Raw genomic sequence first — 21,016 nt, forward strand, 5'->3', positions numbered from 1 at the left:
ACGTCTTTAACATACTGCCTATCAAAAAGCATGAGGTGAGACAGTCTTTGAATTTGCTTACAGTATGTTAGACACCACGATGGAAAAATGTGCTTTTTTTTTTTTCAGCATTTTTTTCCCCCCACAACCTGAGAAAGCAATTTTCTCCAAAACCTTGAAAAATCAAAGTCAATACAATTGTTAAACACTTCTATGGGATGCTCATTAAAAACTGTCAGGGAGAAAATAGCTGGGGACAAATCCTGACGCATTTGTTCAGTTTAAAGTCTCACTGAATTCAACGTAAGTGTTACTTTAGTGAGGACTTCAATACCAGATCTTTTTACATGAATAAGGACCTTGGCATTTTGACTGTTAATTATTCTCTGATTAGCTTGCATCTAGTGAAACAAACTAAACACAATATCATCCCCTAAGCTCTGTTCAAGAAATCTCAACTCCAATATTCTCCTCTCCCTGTGAGATCAGAACTCCAACAGTCATCAAAGAAAGTGCTGCACATGAATAGGAGCAAAATATCAGAGTTTAGATTCACAGTACAGGTTTCAGAAGAGAAGGGTTGGGTTTTTTTTTTTTCCCTAACAATAAAAAACTTACAAATCTTTCTGTTTGAATATAATGCAAAATTCTTATATTGCAGAACAGCCTCTACATATCTTATTTAGACCCACTCCCCACTTTCACGTTTATGCGAATCCCAGGACAGTGACAAAGCGCAGCCTTACCACCTCGTTAGAAAGAGACAAGCCAGGACAATGTAAAGACTGAGGATCTTTAAGTAAAGACTAAATGCCTACAAACTTGTGTTTCTGAGTATTTATCTTCTCAAGGAGAAAGAGCATGTTTCAGATGGCCTGAAATGATCACACAGGAGGGACAAGTGTTACAGCAATTTCAAACAAGGTCCCTGTAATCTCATAGTCATGAAGTAACAGAGACATTATTTCTACATGGCAAGAACAGTATCGACAGTTTAAATGAAGTGAACAAGAAAGGATCACAAGAGTATCTACATAACCAAACAATAGTGCCTAATTATTCCTTATTCATAGTCCTTAACAGAATTATGATATGTACGTAAAAGAACCCCAACCATCCCACAGGGAAATGATTCTCGCAGATAGCCAAGAGCGTAAATTTTTACATAATAAAATATATTCACTGAAGTGAAGGAGGAAGAAGCAATTTTCCTGTCACTCAGCCCTGTTTTGCCTATTTTTAATTTTTTTTTTTACCATTAGGTTACATCATCAAGAGCTGTTTTTTATGAATGGAAACTCAGAACCCTTCATAAGGATTTCAGTTTGTTTCTCAATGTTTTCACCTTTTTTTAGGTGCATGTTATCAAAGACTAGCTACTATTTACATTTTCATTCCTCTTTTAGAGTGCATATGGGGGGGAAATAATCCCAATGCCAGTATACCAAGAACTAGACTTTGCTGTAATAAATGAACTATGAGAGCTTTTGACAAGGAGTTGGTAGTGAAATGAGACACCAAGTGCTGCATCAGTGAACGGCATGAGATTAAAAAACGAAGGGTCATTCACTACAGTGTGTGTTGCAGAAAAACCTGTATCTGAGGGGATACTTTAGACATCTTACAGTCCTCGGGCTGTGACTGACGTCAGGCCTCTTCCCTCCTCTTTCACCCCAAGTAGCCTCAAGCAGCTCTCACAGCCAAAAGTCTGCCTCTAATTTTAGTTCCTACTCCTGGCACATGTTGTGTCCTAGATCACTGAAAGCCTTGAATTAATACACTAAGACCCAGTATTAAGCTAAAGAACTGACAGCTTTGTGGAAGGCATTCAGACTGGGTGGAAAGCTACCTGGGATTGCCTAAACAATTCCAACATCCTCTTCTAGTAAGAACCACATTTAAAAACACAATTTAAAAAAATAAAATAATCAAACAAACAAATCTCCACTAGCATTTTCCCTATCCCAAAGTTAATCAGATGCAAGGGTGCATCCTCAGGGTCACGAGGAAGACTGAAGAATAGTAGAGTGCATCTTTTTACCTTGCCTTAAAGAGCTGCACTGAAAGGCTTATAAAAATCGTCTCTCCCCATTTGATTTTCCCACAATGGTGCCTGTTTATGCAAATGCAGAAGGCATCTTCATTCTCCTCCTCTTGATGCTTTTTCACCTGTCTTTTTCTCTACAGGGACCTGTCTACTACAAGAGCTGAAGCAGACAAGTGAAAAAATGGCTACACACTGCATCTCCTCCACTCCTGAAAATATGCAGGAATGCGTGGTGCTTGGTAGACTTAGTCTGATTTCTGGTAAACGTTTATAATGTCCAATATAAGCAGACCAATCTCACATGTCTCAGAAGAGACATGTGAGAAACCAAGGATGAAACTGAACTGGCAGCTGAACTCTCTCTCTCTCTAGCACTTCCATAGCAGTTTGTTCCATGCTGTGTTTCAGGCATAAGGCCTGGACAAAACCAACAGCAAACAAGAAGAGTTTACGTTACAAAAAATTGGGAAAACTTTGCAGTCTGGCAAGGTAAGAAAGCACCTCTAATTTTGTGCTCTTTTTGTCTTCTGTAGGCCCCCTTGTTTTAAAATACTGAATCATGCACACTGTGTAACCTCTGCTAAGTATTGTGCTCCCAATTTCTGTAGCCAGACCCAATACTGGTAAAATGGTGATGTAATAACATGATCATCTCATCAAAAGGACTGGGGGGCTTTTTTTTAAGCAGAAAGAACAGGTTATAGCCTAAACCCATACATCATGTGTATTATTTATCTAATAATTTTATGGCTAGTTACAGAACAATTCCCAGTGACAGTTTCTTAATTCCTCTGAACTCAGATAGGACTGGCTTGGCCAAATTTGTAAAGGAAGAATGCATTTTGCCTGCATGTGCATCCCATGCCCCAAAGCTTCACAGGAGCTGTGAATCAATTAAGATGACACAGCAAGAGGAAATGCACGAAAAAGACTTAAAATAAAATAATTTTCAGTGAAATGTCTCCATATTTAGTTAAACAGCATTGCTGATTAAGGCTGTACATGAGCTCAGTGTGGAATCCAGAATTGTTGCAGCTGAAAATCATTAGCAAAAGCCTGCTGTCCTCTAGTTTCATCTCCATATACTAATTTCACATACAAGGACAAGGAACTATTTGGCAATACGCTGCTTTATTTAAGTCTAGTGTATAGACATCCCAGCAAAAATACATTAATGTGCTTTACACTTTGCAACAAGACTGGGATCTTGCAGGATTCGAGTGAATACACAGTAATGACTACAGTTGAAACCATTTTTCTGCTTAGTTGTTGACTTTGTTGCCTTTTTTTTCCCTTCCCCTGGTGCCTGACTCTGTGGGAGATAAGACTCTCAGTTACTGAAATGGGATACGTGTTGTGGGCAAAACAGCAAAGAAAGGAAAAAAGAAAAGAAAAAGGTTTAGCAAAAAGAGATCGAGGATGCATACAAAGCTGAGAGGGTTTTTCTTCTTCCATGTGATCTGTGTCTCTAGACTATTTACCTTGCGATTGCATGGGCTAATCTACAGTACGAAACTAATGCAACATTCCAAACTGTACTGGAAAAACAGGATGCTCGGATAACCACTTCCAAGTCGGGAGAGACACTTTCCTTTCTGATAAAGTACTTGGACACCAGTTGTAACTTCAGGGCCATATAAATCTTCAGCTCTGATCATTCTTGCTCCTTGGCAGAGCAATACAGTAACTGGCCTTAGGTTTTTTTCTGAGGTGGGAAGGAAACTTCCCCTTGAGCATACAGGCTGGGCCTTTGCAATTACATTTTCTAGACATTTAGAAACGATTTATGAGTAATGGCCAAGTAGCATGTCCTGCACACAACCAACTACAGATACGGAGCAAAACACTGTTGGATTTTGGATCCTCTTCTAGCTGTCATCTCCTGTGCTTCTAATTTTAAGCATTATTATTTTAATTAATTATGGCTAAAAGGCTCACATGAACAACTGCGGCTCATATCCTTCCTTGCATGTTGCAACATATGACCACATGTCCTACATTGCTACTTCTCCCTGATGTGAAGAACCTGGCTCTCCATGGCTCTCTCGTGCTGTGTAAGCTAGTACTTTCTATACCTCCATAAGGCAAGTCTGGGTGCTAATTCACCATGCACTCTGTTACCAAAACACAAGTATCTCACTGTCTAGGAAATCTAAGTTTCTAGCAATTAACGACTGCACAAACTTTGTTGTTGTTATTACCTTTCAGTTCTCCTAATAATGCTCTTTCTATGAAAGGTATAGTCCCTGTCTGTATAGGGATTAAAAACCCCAATTCACCTTGGTTCTTTACAAACCCTCTACTGGGTCAAACGTTGCCTTCTTAAAGCTCCTGCCATATCCAGTGGGACTTGTGAACTTACAGTCTGAGAATGGAATTTGGCCCACATCATTCTGAAGTGTCTATTAACTCTCCCACACTCAGAAATAAATCAAGACAAGACTCCTCTCAAGCACAATGAGCCTAAAATATAAACCACGCTGCTCACAACGGGGAGACCTGGAATTCAACTTCCGTCAGATGGTTCGCTCTTCCTCCCTCCGGCTCACATCAGCAGAAAGGAGAAGAGGGCAGGAGGCTCATCAAATCCCAGGCTGTGGCCTTCACAGGCCCCAGCCAGAGCACAAGCCAGCAGGAGCCCATTGCCTCTTTCAAAACCACCAGAGTTGAGAGATGCAGGGGTATATAGCAGTCCTGTTCTGTTCACTTTGAAATTAATCACCTTCCTCCAAGTTGAGAGCTCTTACTCTGCAGTCCAGCCCCCAACCCTAATTCTTCTTTGCAGAAACTTGGGAGCAAGCGCTCCTATTTACACCATGCCGCAACCCCGTGTTGCCACCTGTCAATCAGAGCTCCATTTGTCTTCAGGAGGGTGAATAAAGAGGAGGGGGAAGGAAGAAAGCGGGTGAACCTCTCTGCATTGATCAAAAATGTTTGGGGCGGAAAGGAGGGGAGGAGAAAGAGGGAGAGAGAGAGAGATGGAGATAGATTAGAGGGTAACAAAACTGGAGAGGAAGATAAACAGAGCCAAAAAGAAAAATGTCCTTTGTTCATTTAAATGGCTCTCTGCTCCCAAGCCCTCTGCATGACTAATGCCACGCTGTGGTGTGTAAACCTCTTGGGCACATAACACAAACAAAGCATAACTCGGCCTGAACAAACAAAGGCCTAAGCAACAGTGATTGAATTCATCTTAAAACAACAAATCAATTCTTCCCTATTAATGCCCTAAATACCAGCGTAGGAGCACTGTCCTGTTGTAATAAACAGCCATGTGTTCAATTACCGTCTGTTTTCCCAACTACTGCTCTCTTCAATAATTACACCATGCAATGCATTCTGCATTGACATTATATTAATGTGCTGGGAGGAGAGATCTTAAATACGAATTAAATCAAGGCTAAACATCTCAGAAAGCCTTACCGAGTCGCACAAGTGCTAACAGGGCATTCTTCAGAAAGCACAGACTGATTTTTCTCTTCTTTCACTTTTCACTTCCATCTCCTGGCTAAATAAATAAATTAAAACACTAGCTTGAAAGAACTCTATTGCCCCAATGACTGCCAGGGTAAACCTTTTATAAGCTCTCTAAATGTCCACTTCACCTATAGACAGATGATCACTGCCTCAAAGAAGGAGCGTTTCCTAAGTATCAGCTTACGTCAAACCAGCTAAACAGCAACGACCAAAACCCTTCAACAACAGACAGGTGACAACAAAGGCAGGCAGGGGAGAAAAACAAAAGCAGGAAACTTTCTGGACTGAGACAAATGCTGGAGAAGAAAAGTTTAAGAAAAGGCTTCTTACCCTTTTGCAGAACCGTCAAACAACTCCTATTGACTACTGAATAGCGCACAGCAAACAGACCAAACAAAAGATATGATGAAAGACGTATTTACTTGTACAGGGCTCCTTCCCCCCACCTCAACCTTTCTTTCCATTTCATATACACCCACACTGCACCGTTTGCATTGTGTTGTTAAATAACCAATAGCAACCCAGATGAAACACTGGAAGGGTTTCTATGATGCTGTCAAGCACCAGCCAGATGCTTGGCAGTGTCAGTATGGTTCTTTACATTTGGGTTGTGCCAAGGTTTGAAATGAAAAATAAAATGGGAATAATAACAACATTTTGAGAGAGAGGAAGATGGAAACGAGTTAGTGCACAGACGTGCAATAAATTTTTAAATCAATGGAGTATCATCCTACCTGCTGGGTTTTACTTCAACAATTTGAACAGTTACGGAAACGGATAAATAATGCTTTGCTTTTTGTCTGCAGACTGGATTGCAAGAATTTTAATAGGAGGCAAGATCACATTCTGGGGGTGTAACAACTGCAGATTTTTAGGTCATCTAGAACAGACTCATAGGTTTCTGCTGTAGAGACATGCCAAGTATGTCGAACATAAGAAGTATGATAAACTTCCAACATCCATTTCAAAATAAAATGCCCTAGGTGCTGCAAAACCTTTCTGACTGAGGCTTCAGAAGATACAGAAATTCACACGTTTGGAAGAAGTCAAATTTTGAAAGCTTTTCTGACTAAAATATCACAGTTTACCCTCAAACCACCCCAGCGCATAACATTCAGACACATTCAAGTGTCTTTCTAGCAACTGCTCATTTGTCCTCCTCAGGTCACTTGGTACAAACACCACCCAAAACCCTTCCAGGTTCTGAAACTCATTTTCATTTCACTAGTTTGAATTTTTTCATTTCAGCTGCCAAACCAAGTCAGGGGAAAAGCTGTTTCCACCTGACCCAAAATGATTTATTTAATCCTAATTGAAATGTTTTCATTTCTCTTTCAGATTAATCATCTTAAACATCTAAAAACAAAAAATATCATTTCCAATGAAACATTTTGTCTAAAAACGTTGACCGTTCCAAATTTTCTACTATTTTTGGCTAAAATTAACTTGCTGAACTGCTAAATGGTATCAGTTCTTAATTACTATTTAACAGGCTTTAGGGTTCCTCCCTCCCCCAACTCTCCTTTACTCTGTTTTGAGCGCTTTTATTGATTCATTCCAGTATAGAAAGCACACACATACAGCAATGCAGAGACCACAAAAACAATTAAACCGTAAGAGAAGAAAAGATGACAAAGGGGGTTCTATCTGCCCAGCACAGCTTATTTACAATGCAGGAGATGTATATATATTTGTGTAAAACTGGAAACATTCAAACTACCTTAAAAATATCACTGTTAAACAGACACGTAGCTAATAAAAGTAACCAACAACTTCAAACTTAAGAGTGTTTTTACAAGGCTACTTGATTAGCTAAACAAGCAAGTGGGAGTTGCTGCAAATGTTGCTCCTTGCCATACTAGAGGCTTTCCCTTGCTTCTGGTAAACAGAACACACAAGACAGCCTTGTGAATAGCTCATGGCACAGACTGAGATCTAAAGCTAATCAGACAGGATGATAGGTCATCTTAATCAACTTCAAAAAGCCAATCCACATGCTCGTCCCAGCTCCTCTCCTCTTCTTCCCTGATCACTCTCTCGCTCATTTGGCCGTATTTTCCCCTTCCCCCTCCACTTACTTCCCGCAAATTGTGCTGTTAAGAAAGAACGCAGGGAGCCCTTCAGGTCTCAGCATCCTGGGCGCAGGTGGTGGGGAAAACTTTGAAGTGAGCTCTCCACTAACTCTAGAGCTGGCCGTGCCTCCTCCATAAGCAGCTCTTATTAAAAAAAAGACCAAGTATCCACTAGAACAAAACCAAGCAGGCCTATTTAATTAGGGCAAATGCTTGATATCCACTTCTTCATGTTAAACCACACAGTCACACAAGCCTGGGAGGTCTGATTAATTTTAATATGCACGGTCGTGACAACCGCCTCGGGGGTAAGAGAGAGGGAGAAAAAAAATCCCACAAACCCCGCTAGCTTGACAAATAGGTTTCAGCTAAATGTTGTGTATGTTGCCCAGATTAAGATGTTACTATTCAGCAAGGGCTTGAACCTTTAATATGAGGGACAAGAGGCCTGAGAAACAGGTGGCTCGCCCTTCACTCTTGAATAAATGACATCCCCAAAAGCTGTGGCAGATAAGCATACAGAAAGAGCTGGCACACTCCCTCATGTATATTTGTACATTACCAGTCTGGGTCAGAGGTTTCTCCCGCAGTGATCCAAAGACTGAAATGAAGCTCAGAAAGCTAACGGCTTTTCCAGGGCAGGGGAAAAATAGAAAAAAAAAAAAAAAAAAAAAAAAAGAAGAAAAAGAAAAGGAAAAAAAAATGAAAATAAAAACCCCAGAAAAAATGAAGGCAGACTGCAGACTCATCTAGCTGGAATACATGGGCGGGGAGGTGGGGGGAAACGGGCACATCAAAACAATCTGTGTTTAAGAGTGGCAGAAAATTTTGAAAACCCCTACTGACATTATTCACAGCTATTGAAGAGTCTGGTTACCTGGGGAATTGGGGGCAGACAGGAGCCCAAATAATTATTTTGGTCTTGGTGAGCCACTCATATGCTGCACTGCAAAAGAAGGGAAGCAAGAGATCGAGCATTTTGCTTTGACTGCCGCCTGTCTTGTAACCTAGAAGAAAATTTTAATTATGAAGATCCATCAGAGAAGACTTTCATTCTAAAGCAGGGAGGGGGAGAGGGGCTGTCTCTTCTCTCCAAAAGCACAAGTTTCCTGAATCTCACTTGACCATAATGCTTTCTTCTATATTTAAGATGCTGTATCAGCACCTCAGATGCCTTTATCAAAAGAGAAAAGAAAAATCCAAAAGCTACAAACCTTTGAGGATGTAAGCAAGAGAGACTTGGAAGGGAATCTAAGCAAATTTTGAAAACATCCACTGAAATAAACCGTGACTATCGGGCTAAGCTATTAGGAAGGAAAACACTTAAAAACTGAAGGTGACAAATTAATAAACTTCACTTTGAGCAAGTAAGAGCTGGCAGGGCTTCAAACTATGCTACCTCTATTCTAGAGTTAAAGTACTTGTTAATAAAGGTTTAAGCCACTGCAGCATTCAACAATGCCTTCTTTCACGTAGGCCTATTTCATAAACTTTGTCTTTTAATATTTTTTTTAAATTACTTTTTATTTTTATCAGCAGCATACGAATGCACAATTCCATATGGCAGGGTCTTTGAAAGGAGTGCATGGAGGTTTGATGCTGGCTTGCTCTACAAGAAAAGACACATTTTTCTGGTGACAGACTGCACAGGTGAACATGGAACCACAATGCACTTGAAGCATCCTTCCACGGCAGCAGGAGCGTAGGAACAAAACTTAAAAGTACTCAACTGCAAAGTATCCTTGTTTGTCCTTCAGTAGAAGAGCATTACAAAGCCTCTTCAACACGTACTTTGTCAAAGGGACAGTGAAGAACCAAATAAAAGAAATTCAAACCTCAACCAATTAGAGTATCCTTAGGCTTTTTCCCCCCGAATCTGTTCACTTTATTTCTTCCCATCTCATCAGATGTGATTTAAAAAAAAGTCTGCATTTCAAAGGCCTCCCTTCTTGTGCCCATTAATGGATTGCTTTGGAATTTATGGCTTAAGAAGAGGGAGACCCCTTGATTTCTCTAAAAGATATGTTGATTAAAAGTTTGATAATATTAGGGGATATTCTGGGACCTTATTTTACCTAGAGAACACAAATTTAATACAGTTCACTTTTATAGACTACAGAACTACTTTAAACAACAGCCATTTAAATTACCACAAGAACAGGTGTTGTGATTTAAAATGTAAACTTAAACATCAAACACAAATAGCCTTTGGGGGATGTTCAGAAGACAAGAATCATGCCCAAGAGGCCTTTCTCATGCCTCTTCTTTCTGACAAAGTAATTATTATAGTACTGCAGCATACTATAATGCACGAGGCTCCGGTACTCACATCACCTGTTAAAGTTCCCTGCAAACGTATATATTACCTGCTTACTAAACACTTGAGATTAATTGTTCCTGCTCAGAACAGCAGGCTGAAATTTTGGAATAGGAACAGTATTATACACTATATAGAGAGAGAATTGTTGTGTGTGCATGTTTATATACATTTATGTTTAAAAATATAGAATACAGGCGCTCTACATATATGTACACCTATGCACAGGTATTCATAAAAAATTCAAGGCATTCATTTAACCAGCCAAACCAAACTGAGTTTCAGAAGTCCTTATTATAGGGGAATGAGCCATGTGCATGCTCATGTGCACAGTCTCTGTGATCAGGTAGGCTCCTGTATGATCCCTTTTATCCAAAATTCCTACAAATTCTGTACAATAACACAGATCTGGCCTCAGAGGATACAGTATGTAAGATTTTGAAGACAGATAGCCACATAACCTGTTACAAACATATACTGCCAGAATGGAAAAAAAAGAAGATTGGGACTTAATTAAAAGTTAGGAGATGTAAAGAGCTGGAGAGTACGCTGGCTTATGCTAAAAATAGGGGAGAATTTACTTGTTCGCCTATTTTTTTTTTCAAGAAGCCAAGCTATACGTTTATAGAGGAAAGACTACACAGATCTCAGAGATTTAATTTTCCACAAGCACAGGCCATAAATTAAAAGACAGCAATCCAATCCCATTAATAGTGCAAGAAAAAGCTAAGTGGCTGCTTTGGTCTTTGCTTTCATGAACTTGTGTCAAGCTCAGTGACTTCAAAGAGATTTCCATTTCATTTCTACAAATGAAGAGAACAGACAGACAGAGAGTCTCTGCCATCCTCTGATGCCTTAAGAAAACAGAAGAAAAACATGCCTGTATCTCATTCGCCTAATGATTTTAGCTGCAAAAGGAATCCCATGGTCGGCAGACGACCCTCAGGGCAAGGGCTTGAGGTCTGTCACAGTATATAAGGCTTCCCCAAACCCACTCCATTATCTTCATTATTGTATACCAGGAATAAAAGGGGACTGACTCCTCTTCTGAAGTTCAAGTTAGAAAGGACAGAACGTTTCATGTAAAATAACATTGTGTGACTTCAGTAATAGGTTTATGCCTTTGGGGGCCTAATACTAAAGCTGCATATAAGGATTTTCTGCAGAATTTGAGAGAAGAAAAATGAACACTGTATTAGCAATGAGTAAAATTCCACAAGTTTTAGATTCACTGAAACACACTGTGTCTCTGTATCAGTATGACTCACTGTCAATCACATACAGCAAGAGTTTAAAGAAAGCTGGGGGGGGGGGGGGGGGAAGAAAAAAAAAGGGCATGGAGCTTTAGAGCTAAGTATAAACCCCAATGAAAACCAAACCCATGCACATATGCAAGGAGGGAAAAAAAGTTACAAGCTTTTGAAAGTTTTTTGAATTAATAGATAGCAGGGCTTCCTACAGGAGACATTAACCAAGGGCAGATATACAAGAAACCAACATGGAAACCATTTATATGAACAGTGATGCTTCTCTTGTCAGCATGTGTACAGGTACATGCCTGTGCTTACATATATGCATGTATCCATGCGTGCATTCCTGCGCTCTGAGCAGCATGCTTCACAACACTGTAAATATCCTGGTTCTTTACTGACAAAATCTACCATTAACTCTTGCTTTCCAACAAAGAAAATTTAAGAAAACCATTTACCTTATATCAATAAAGTTTCTTAAAAACTGTCAGACCCGTTGAGGTATTTTGTCCTCAAAACCTATCTAAGACAAGTCCTTTCCCTGACTGACACGAGATTTTGATTGAGACCTAAAGTTGCCTACCCAGTCCCTCTCCTTTTCTGGTTTTGAAGAAACAGGCCATTTGAAAGAATGCTTCAAAAGCACATTTTCCCACAGTAATTGAGAAGACAATTTCAAACAATAAAAACAGAGCAAACACAGCCCATTGTACAAGTTAAATAATATATCAAGTTTTGAGTACATAGAGAAATGGGAATCTGGCTGATATCTGGTCTTTGAAAGATTCACAGGAAATTGATTTAATTAAACCTCAGCTACTGGTGCAAATGTTTCCCTTTCTTCCCAAAGAGAAATAAAGTATTATATTATTGTTGTTGACATAATGCAGCAAAGATTCTTGGTCTTCTCCTACAAAGCTCCACAAACAAGCAAGGCTAAAAAATACTACTGAAATACACCGTGACCATGCATTGTGGAACTGTTACCTACACATACTACAAAAAATTCCCACTTGTATGGTGAAATTCATTTGACCTGGATAGGCTGCAAGAGTGGGCTAACAAGAACCTTATGAAGTTCAACAAGGACAGGTGTAAGATCTTGCAAATGGGGAAACACAATCCAGGAGTGCAGCACAGGCTGGGATCTGCCCATCTCAGGAGCAGCTCTGTGGAAAGGGACCTGGGGGTCCTGGTGGACAAGCAGCTTGATACTAGCAAACAGTGCGCTGCTGTGGCAAAGAAAGCCAACAGGATGCAGGGTTACATCACCAAGGGCATCACCAGCAGAGATGAAGACATTAACCCACTCTGCTTAGCAATTCCCAGGCCATACCTGGAACACTGTGTTCTGTTTTGGTCCACTACGCAAAAAAGATGTGGACACACTGGAGAGAGTCCAGAGAGGGGCCACAAAGATGACCAAAGGACTGGGAAGCCTGCCACACAAGGAAAGCCTGAGAGAAATGGGTTTGTTCAGCCTTGAGGAAAGAAGGTTTAGGGGAAATCTCAACACAAGTATTTAAAGCATGGCTACAAAGAAGAAGGAGATTCCCTTTTTACAAGTAGTCATGTGAAAAAGACAACGGGTAATGCGTACAAGCTATCCAGATTCAGAATGGACACAAGAGGATGTTCACAAGGAGAACAACTAGCCATTGGAATAATCTCCCCAGTAAAGGGGTGGACACTTTTAAGATTCATCTGGAAAGGTTGCTGGGCCATCTTGGCTAGACTGTGCTTTTCCCAAGAAAGGTTGGACTAGATGATCCTTGAGGTTCATTTCAACCTGGTATTCTATGATTCTATGATTAACATGCTAATTATCTGCCTAGCAACCCGTGATGACTGACAACTTTACTATAGCACTACATGAAGACAACATGACAGCAAGTAGATTTTCTGCTGGAGTTTAAACAGAGAGACATTGTACTTGCAGTGGTACATACTTCTTTTAGGGAAAGAGATTCACATTTGTTGAGGATCTCTAAGGTAAGTCTTGCCATCTGCACCCAGAAATATATATTTTTTAATTAGCCACTCTAAAAACAATCATGTTGGCTGAAGGGAAGGGGGAGGGAGACTTGTCAAAATGATGTATTTGTCCCTCACCACCTTTCAATGCTCTTATGCAAGTCTAATTTTCTTCCTAGCCAGCTCACCTCTGTGGCCTCCTTTTGTTTCATGTCCTATTTCCCATTCTCTTCTAACTTCTCAACTTTTGTTAGTTCGCTTTTAAGGAGAAAGGGAAGAAAAAAAACCCAACTGTCCTATTCATTTTTTCCTGGATGTGGAGTAAGCAGACATATGAATATGGCACCCTCATAATGATTTAACTAGGACTTAATGAAATTTTCATCACAACCTGCTGTTCATTTTAATGGCCTTTGAAAGACAATAGAACAATGGCTAGAGGGAAGAAAAGATTTTCTGTTGCATGCATTTGCAAAGCCCAACATTCAGTTACTCTCCCTCCTCTCTCTCCCAGTCTCTTCAAAAAGCTGTAGATCTTTTGTTTGTACTGGATATTTTCATTTTAGTAGAGCTGAGATAATGCAGAGGCTCTGTAACCATTCTCATGTCTATCCATGGCCTTTCCTTAATGGAGTCTGTGCAGCTTGTACAACCTCATACCCAACAGAGTATGAAGTTGTACAAGTATTTATACTTATACAGTATTTATACACTGCCCAGAACCCTCTGTTCTCTTCCTTCTGTTATATAAATGTCTGGTCTCCTTATCCCTGCCCCCCCCGGACCATCCCCAGACCGTACCAAACACAGGAAAGATCTTTTCCCATTCAAAGGCACAAGGTAGATCATGGGACTGACCATTAAGTCAACATAAGCGCAAAATTAAATGCCAGGAAATATTAAAAAGAACTCTCAAAGAACTCGTTTTCCAGCAGACCCTCATTGCATCCCCCCATCAAGAAGAGAAGACTAATGTGCAGTCCTGTCATGCTCATGTATGTGGCCGTGTGGCTGTGTTTGCATCCGTATTTTCATTCCAGAAAGCAGGTTGTCATACAATTTTCTTGTAGGTGCTGCCAAGCCAAGGGCCATCCTTTTAAACATTTGGAATAGATTTCTACAACCGGATGGGGGGTGTAAATGAAATGAATTCTTATTACTGTGCGTTAGGGTATGAGGTTTGGTATGTTTGCACAACATCAACTGTCTCTCAGTCCTGTGGAAATCTAGCTGTAAGTATACATGCTGGGTACCTACGGAGAACATAGGGAAACTTCACCTTCCAGTCAGGGGTTTGACTATGCCCCAAATAGGTAGGATTTGAAAACTGTACTTAAAAGTAAAGTTGTTCTGTGGCTTCTCAGAGGTGAGATGTTCAGTCTTAGTCTCAGCCCACAGAACACAAGCGGCACACGGTCTCAAAAAGAAACTGATTCTCCAGAGATGATACCTATATGCCAAGGCTGAAGCTTCCTGGGCAGATATAATGCAGAGAAAGCCTGTACTGTGTCTGTTTGCATAGTACCTGCACTACAGGTAAACAGAAGATGTCATGATAGGACATGATCCAGACGAAAGCTTTCTGGAGTTCCAAACTTAACTTACCTTTCAAAAAATGACATGCCTACTAGATAATTTCACACACACCCCTCAAATGACATTGTTGATATCACTGCTTTTTTGCTGTAGAAACGGGGAAGGAGGGAGCAATGGTGTAAATGACCCACCAAGCTGTTAAAATTAGCATTCACTGCACCCATGTTGAGGATGTTTCTGTGTCTGTTGCAACTGTGACAAAGAGACCGCTACGTCAGACAAAGGCTCTTGTTTGGGAAGAGCTAAAAATATTAACTGTGCTGGGATACTGCTGAAATGTATCTCTAATGTAGACAAGAAATATCAGTACTTCGATTTTGTGAGCACAGAAAGCGAATGGAGCGGAAAATGGGAAGATTTTTTAAAAGTATACGTATCCAAAGAATCTGGAGCAAAGAAAACAAAACAGAAAAAATTGGCCAGTTTCCCAGGCCTTACCTTCTGGCTCATTTTTGATGAGCTCTTCCATTTTTCTTTGCTTAAGGGTGTCTACAACATCGGCTAGGCTCCCTTTGCGCCTTTCGGGGGTTCCCAGGGCTGTGCTGGACAACGATTCTCCACTCTGACGCCCACCTTCTTCTGCCTTCAAGGGTGAGGTAGATGAGTTGTGCGGGGCAAATGAAGACATCACTTTATTGCCATCAACTTCCTGAAAGGGGAGAAAAAAACGAGATGAAACATTTCTTTCTTAAAGAAAAAAAGATGGAAATAAAGAACAATGCTTTGTTCTTTGAGTTCATTGCTGTTTGTTCTTCTGTCGAAACTTTTTAAAAGGCACGCAATGCTTCAAAAGCACCCAGAACAAAGCCTATCCATAAAGCATAAACCAAGATTACAGGCTGAAGTGAACAAAGATCAGCTTGCAAGAGAGAAACGTAAAATTCAGTTTTTCCCTAATTGAGAAGAAGTGTTGTACTCATAGGTTTCCTAATAACAATGGTATTGATTACCTTTAATTGTCTGTTCTTTTACAGCTTGCTTTCGGAAAAGTCTTCAATTTTTACAAGGACCATTAATTTCCTGACTTTATAAAATACTTAATGCCTTGACGGCTGGTTGTTGTAGGAAATGTAACCAAATATTAAATCCCCTCCTCTGCATGACTTATTTTAAGTCACAGCTCAAGTAGTTCTCCCATTCATAAAGGATGAGGAGATTGTTTTCTGTTTTCTAATTCCCTTTGTATTCTTCTCTTCCATCTCACGCGTTCATTTCTCGGAGAGAGGATATTTTTCACAAAGGTGGTCCTAATGACTTTAACCAGCAGCACAATGGCAAAACTCTGACTTCCTGAAACATTCGCACACAATCCTCCTCACATGAGAGTCCATAGAGGTCTACTCATTAATTTTAATGGAAACCAAAACTGGTTCCAGCATCTTCAAACCTGCCTTCATTAATGTGAGAGCCTTCTCCTCCACGCCTCCTCCCAATGCAAAGCAATGCTCTCTGCATATATTCCTTTCCCCTTTTATGTCTCTTTCATACACTACCCTTCTGTACACATCTCTGAAACCCTTTATTTCCTCTGCTAACATAAGCCATCTATACCTTGCAAAACTTAGGTCAATGTCCCCAAGCAAAGCTCGCTGCAGAGTACATACACTGCACAATATAATGCTGCAAACATGATCAGGTTTTATTTTGATCAGATTCTCCAGAGATTTTCTTTCTTTTTCATTATCTTATTTCCTTACATTTTTGTATTCCAGATGTTTAAGGAATATTATTTCTAAAATGTCACTGAATCGTCTTGTGAGCTGAGTTACAGACTTGGCTGAAAAAGTAGTAACAATTTTCAATATTTTTTTAATTTTATTAGGTATGAAAGTGACATATACACTGTTTTTAGTGGTTTGATTCACAATTTTATAATTTTTTCCTGAGCAGTTTTTGGTGTCTCTGGTTTAATAAACCCAAATATTTAAGAGAATTTTTTTCTTAAAGTGTCTTTTGATAAATAGAACATTAAACGCTTAACGTTATGTCAATTAAATGTGAATAATGGCAGTTATAAAGTAAAGAATATATTTGTTTTCACAGACTACTTCATTTTGGCAAAAAGATTACCTTTGGTTTAAGAAAACTTTTAGTGCAAACAGTTTTGAGCAGCTTGAATGTGTTATACTAGTGAATAAATTCCTTAACAGAATCGGATTTAACTGAGATTACAATCTGGGCCATCATATGCCCCAAAAGCCAAACCCAGTGATGTTAATGAGAGACTTTCTACTGACGTCAATGAGCTTTTGACCAAGCCCTACAAAATTTTCCGACTCTAGTCAACAGAAATGCTCCCTTTTTTCTTGCAACTCCCTCCCTCCATCTTAGTTCTGTGCTTGGAAAAATTAGTGGTTGCTAACAGCGGACTTAAAAACTGAGCCGGAGCCAGATGTGATTTTTTTTCACGTATAAAGACCTGAATAAACTCTTTTATAACACTGATCTAGATGAGCAGAACAGTTACCTTCAGCACCAATTAAGATTTTATCTAACATTCAAAACCCAAAGTGATGATTTTTTTTTACCCACAGACAAGGCCAAAAGAGGAAATATCTTGAAAGCTGCTTTCTTATTCACACTTTGAAGACAGATAAGCCAAATACCATCCTTAGTTACAGTTCTTAAATCCACCTATAGCATCAGTTACGTATAGGAACAGTATTGCTCCTAACTTTACCAGGAGTTAGTTTCTTGGTTTTATTCCAAAGTGGGCCCCGAAGACACTTGCTTGTGTTTCTGTGTATGTCACACTGGTCAAAGAAACAAAGTACTTGCAACAGCTGCCTAAACCTTGGGAATTGCTGTTTCCATATACATTTTGGATATGTGCAAGTGTTGTTACATGTACAAATATATTCTGAGTATGGGACATGTTTGTTGTCAGTGAAGAAGTGTAAGAACTCAAAGACTGAATGATATGTAAGGTAATATACTGTGATTTTCAAAATCACAAATTGCTTGGCATTCATATGGAACCCACAAGTATTTTCAAAACTAGAAAAATTTCCCTGCCCCTCTTTCTGGGGAAAAGGAAGAATGAGGGGGAAAACACTAAAGAGTAGTTTGTAGGTAAACAACATGAAAGGTCTCTGGACTCTCAGTTCCTAGTTCTATTAAATGTTGTGTCTAACCATAGAAAAAAGTCACTTTTGTTTCTACATTTCAGCTTCAAACCCCTAAGACAGGCATGAAAGAAGTAATTTTGTATATCGTAAAGGTCTTGGAATGATAAACTCAGTAACAGTGACGCCCTGATACCACAGTGTTGGCTAAAAGCATTTATGTATTGCCACAGTAAAGACATCTTTGCAGCTGGACAAGAAAAGGAAAGGGTTCTACTCTGATTTTTTTTAAAAGAGAAATTATATATCAAACTATTCATCTAAGTAATCATCTCCAAAACAAAATGCTTCCTTAGACTGCTCTTATTACGTGTGCATGTATGCAGTGTTTGCATATCACATACATCGGCTATTTATACACTTGTGGGGTTTAAGATACACTCCACTCAATCAAAACACATATACAGTAGGGGAACAGCTGTAATCACATCTCAGTGGGCTAAATTACAGTACACCAGTGAATTATTCATTCAAAAAGATCTGTAGCAATCACACGTTCATTGCGTGATTTGCAATCTAAGAGGTATCCTCTCCTTTCCGTACCAGCGGATGAGCACACACAGCAGCCACTGCCACAGATAAGAGTTCTACACATATCCTCCAGCACACTGACTCAAGAATCTGCCTTCCCTACTTGTCCATGGTCTTTTTATTCTGTGACTCAGGAAAAACACCTAAAATGTTCAACTGTTATCTTGGCTATTGCTTTACACCCCTCCATTTGTATGTTGCTCTTTCTTATGCCATTACCAGGGAGAGTAAAAAAGAACTTTCAGTGGTTCTGGATTTTTACTTTTACCATGTAAAAAAAAAAAAGAATAGAATACCTCTCCATAAGACCTACTCATGTCTGTGGCTGCGTAAAGCTGAAAAACTTTTAGCAAGGAAATTCCTCTGATATTATGTATGAGAATTTAACTATCCCCCCGAAACATTTAGAGAAATCCTTAACAGCAAGAAAGATATGTCAGCCACAGCTTGAAATTAATCCCCCGAGAGGGAAGTTCCTTCCCAACAAGTGAGATTTAGCGGGTTCCTTTTCTGAAAGGACAAATGCACATGACTTTTTCCAGTTAACAGGGACGCTGTGAAGACCGGTATTAAAGACCCAAAATATCTACTCCTGATGTTTCAAAATGAAGTCCAGCAAGCCACACACAAATTCTGTTATCACAGCCACCGAAACAGTGGAAAACCAGACACTCTTACCAGAGAACAGCGTCTCCGAGCTGCACAACCACTTCACCTGTTCAAGTTTGATTACATTCCAGCCTCTGGCACTGTTAATCCTGGTAACAGTTTTATGCAGTTAGCAGCTGCTTCATGGATGGGGCTCTATTGTTCATTTGCATTGCGAATCGTTCTGCTAATGTGTGCTGGCACAACATTTCCTCCAACTCTGAGCTGGGATTGTACTCACCAACACCTGATGCTGCTGCTTCTCGTTTTTCCCACCTCGGAAAGGCAGACAAGGACCTACACAGATCCTGCTGAATCAAACACCCCAGGCCCTTCTTCTCCCGAGCCTCAACAGCAACAACAAAAAAAAAGGTGGCCCACGTTTCACGTCTTCTGCTTCTATTCCAAGCTAGAATCCACAGGAAGACTTGCTTATTTACAAGAAAGTTGCCTCTGTATTGCCAAACGGCTTTCCACCTATGGAGGAAATACCTCTTCCAAGGTTTAATGATAAAACAGGCTTCTGCCCTTTCAGGATGAGGTCAATAATCTTCCTTTGTTAATCTTGGGCAAGCTTTCCTTAATCTAGCCCCCTTGTCACCTTTGTGATTGACAGGAAAAGTCATGTCACTGGACAATGGACTTATCCTTGCTGAGCAATATCTTTTTTAAAGATTACACAATGTTACCCTTGCTCTCATAAAAAGTGCAAACATTTTGCTGTTAAAAGAAACTATTCGTTCCAACTGCATCTTTCAAATTGTCTCCCTTCGTTTCCCAGGTCCAGCCCGGGGCCTGTTTCAGTTCTGCAGAGGGACAGTGAAACACTTTATGAAAAGAAACAGGTTGCACTTGGGGAGGTTTCCAAACTACCTCTTAGCACTCTAAATAGATCTCGTCTTCTCCTTCCTCACACAGAGACAGATATGCTTTATTCCTATCTGCAATTAAAATCAGACAGAAACCTCTGTTTCTGTGACATTAAAACTTTGTCCCGAACCAACCAGTAATCAAAGGAGAAGAAGAACTCAGAACCGAGTCTGAAACTGTTAATTACCACCATATGGTACACAAGGAGGCTGCATCTGCAGCAAAAATAATAACAATAAAAAAAAAAATATTACGAGAATTGAGCTTCTGGCTTTGCAGCCAAAAACACCTGGAATAAAATACTTGTGTCTTTAAAACAAGCACGGCTACTGTTGGATTTCAAGAAGCCTGTGATCCTAAAAGCAACCTAACAGGTTCTTTTTTCGAAGCTGGAATTTTGCCCATACTTTGCTCTTTTAGAATGTGTAAAGACGACAGGAAAGCAAATTTTTTGCTCTGCTTTCTACATTACGCATGTAGACCTATCTATTTTATAGTCTCCATAGTGACCAGGAAGCTGGTAACAGTATGACATAAGACATAATCAAAAAACAGACTACTTCCCACTTCTGAACACAAATGATTCTTAAGCAGTTTAGTACTGTTTGCTATTTATTTTTATTTTACCTAATAAACTTCTAGGGATATGAATATCTATGTTTAAGATTCAACACCATAGCTACTTCAAGTGAAAATCTGAAAGCCCACAGGAGGTCCACCAGCAATTACAAGAAAAAACAAACTTGACATTTCCAGTATTTTTAAGGTTTAAAAGAAACAAAACACACACACAGTATTCACAAAGCAAGAATGATCTTTCTTTTTTCCCCCTTAACCTTCCATTTACAATCTTTGCCTTAATTAATGTAATTAACTTACTTTAGGAGCATAAGTGCCATCAGATTTCAATGGGAATCATATCTTCAAATCCCTTAAGTGATTTGGAAAACTCTCTCCTCCTCCATTCTACATCACAGGGGCTGTAGGGCAGATATTACAATAAAACCGTATGGCTAATAGCAACTGTCAACCTGGCACCTTCAGAGGGGTGAAATCTACACTCCATAAGGCTTTCTAGTGGACCGTGTTCTTTTAACACGTCAATTTCTTTCCATCTATCCTACATTTAA

At 39.7% G+C, this 21,016-nt stretch overlaps 1 protein-coding gene across 7 annotated transcripts in view; it reads right to left on the reverse strand.

Annotated features, from left to right (window-relative positions):
* Window positions 1-21,016, reverse strand: part of SOX5 (SRY-box transcription factor 5) — a gene marked incomplete at its 5' end in the record, with an annotated part of 289,871 nt that overhangs the window by 202,425 nt on the left and 66,430 nt on the right. For all 7 annotated transcript variants that reach the window (XM_084279479.1, XM_084279478.1, XM_084279476.1 and 4 more), the window contains one exon: window positions 15,151-15,361. In XM_084279479.1, coding sequence (XP_084135605.1) covers window positions 15,151-15,361 — 211 coding nt within the window. The remainder of the gene's footprint in view (window positions 1-15,150; window positions 15,362-21,016) is intronic.

Source organism: Gallinula chloropus (assembly GCF_964237585.1).
Source record: "Gallinula chloropus genome assembly, chromosome: 1".
In the NCBI taxonomy this organism is placed as follows: Eukaryota; Metazoa; Chordata; class Aves; order Gruiformes; family Rallidae; genus Gallinula; species Gallinula chloropus.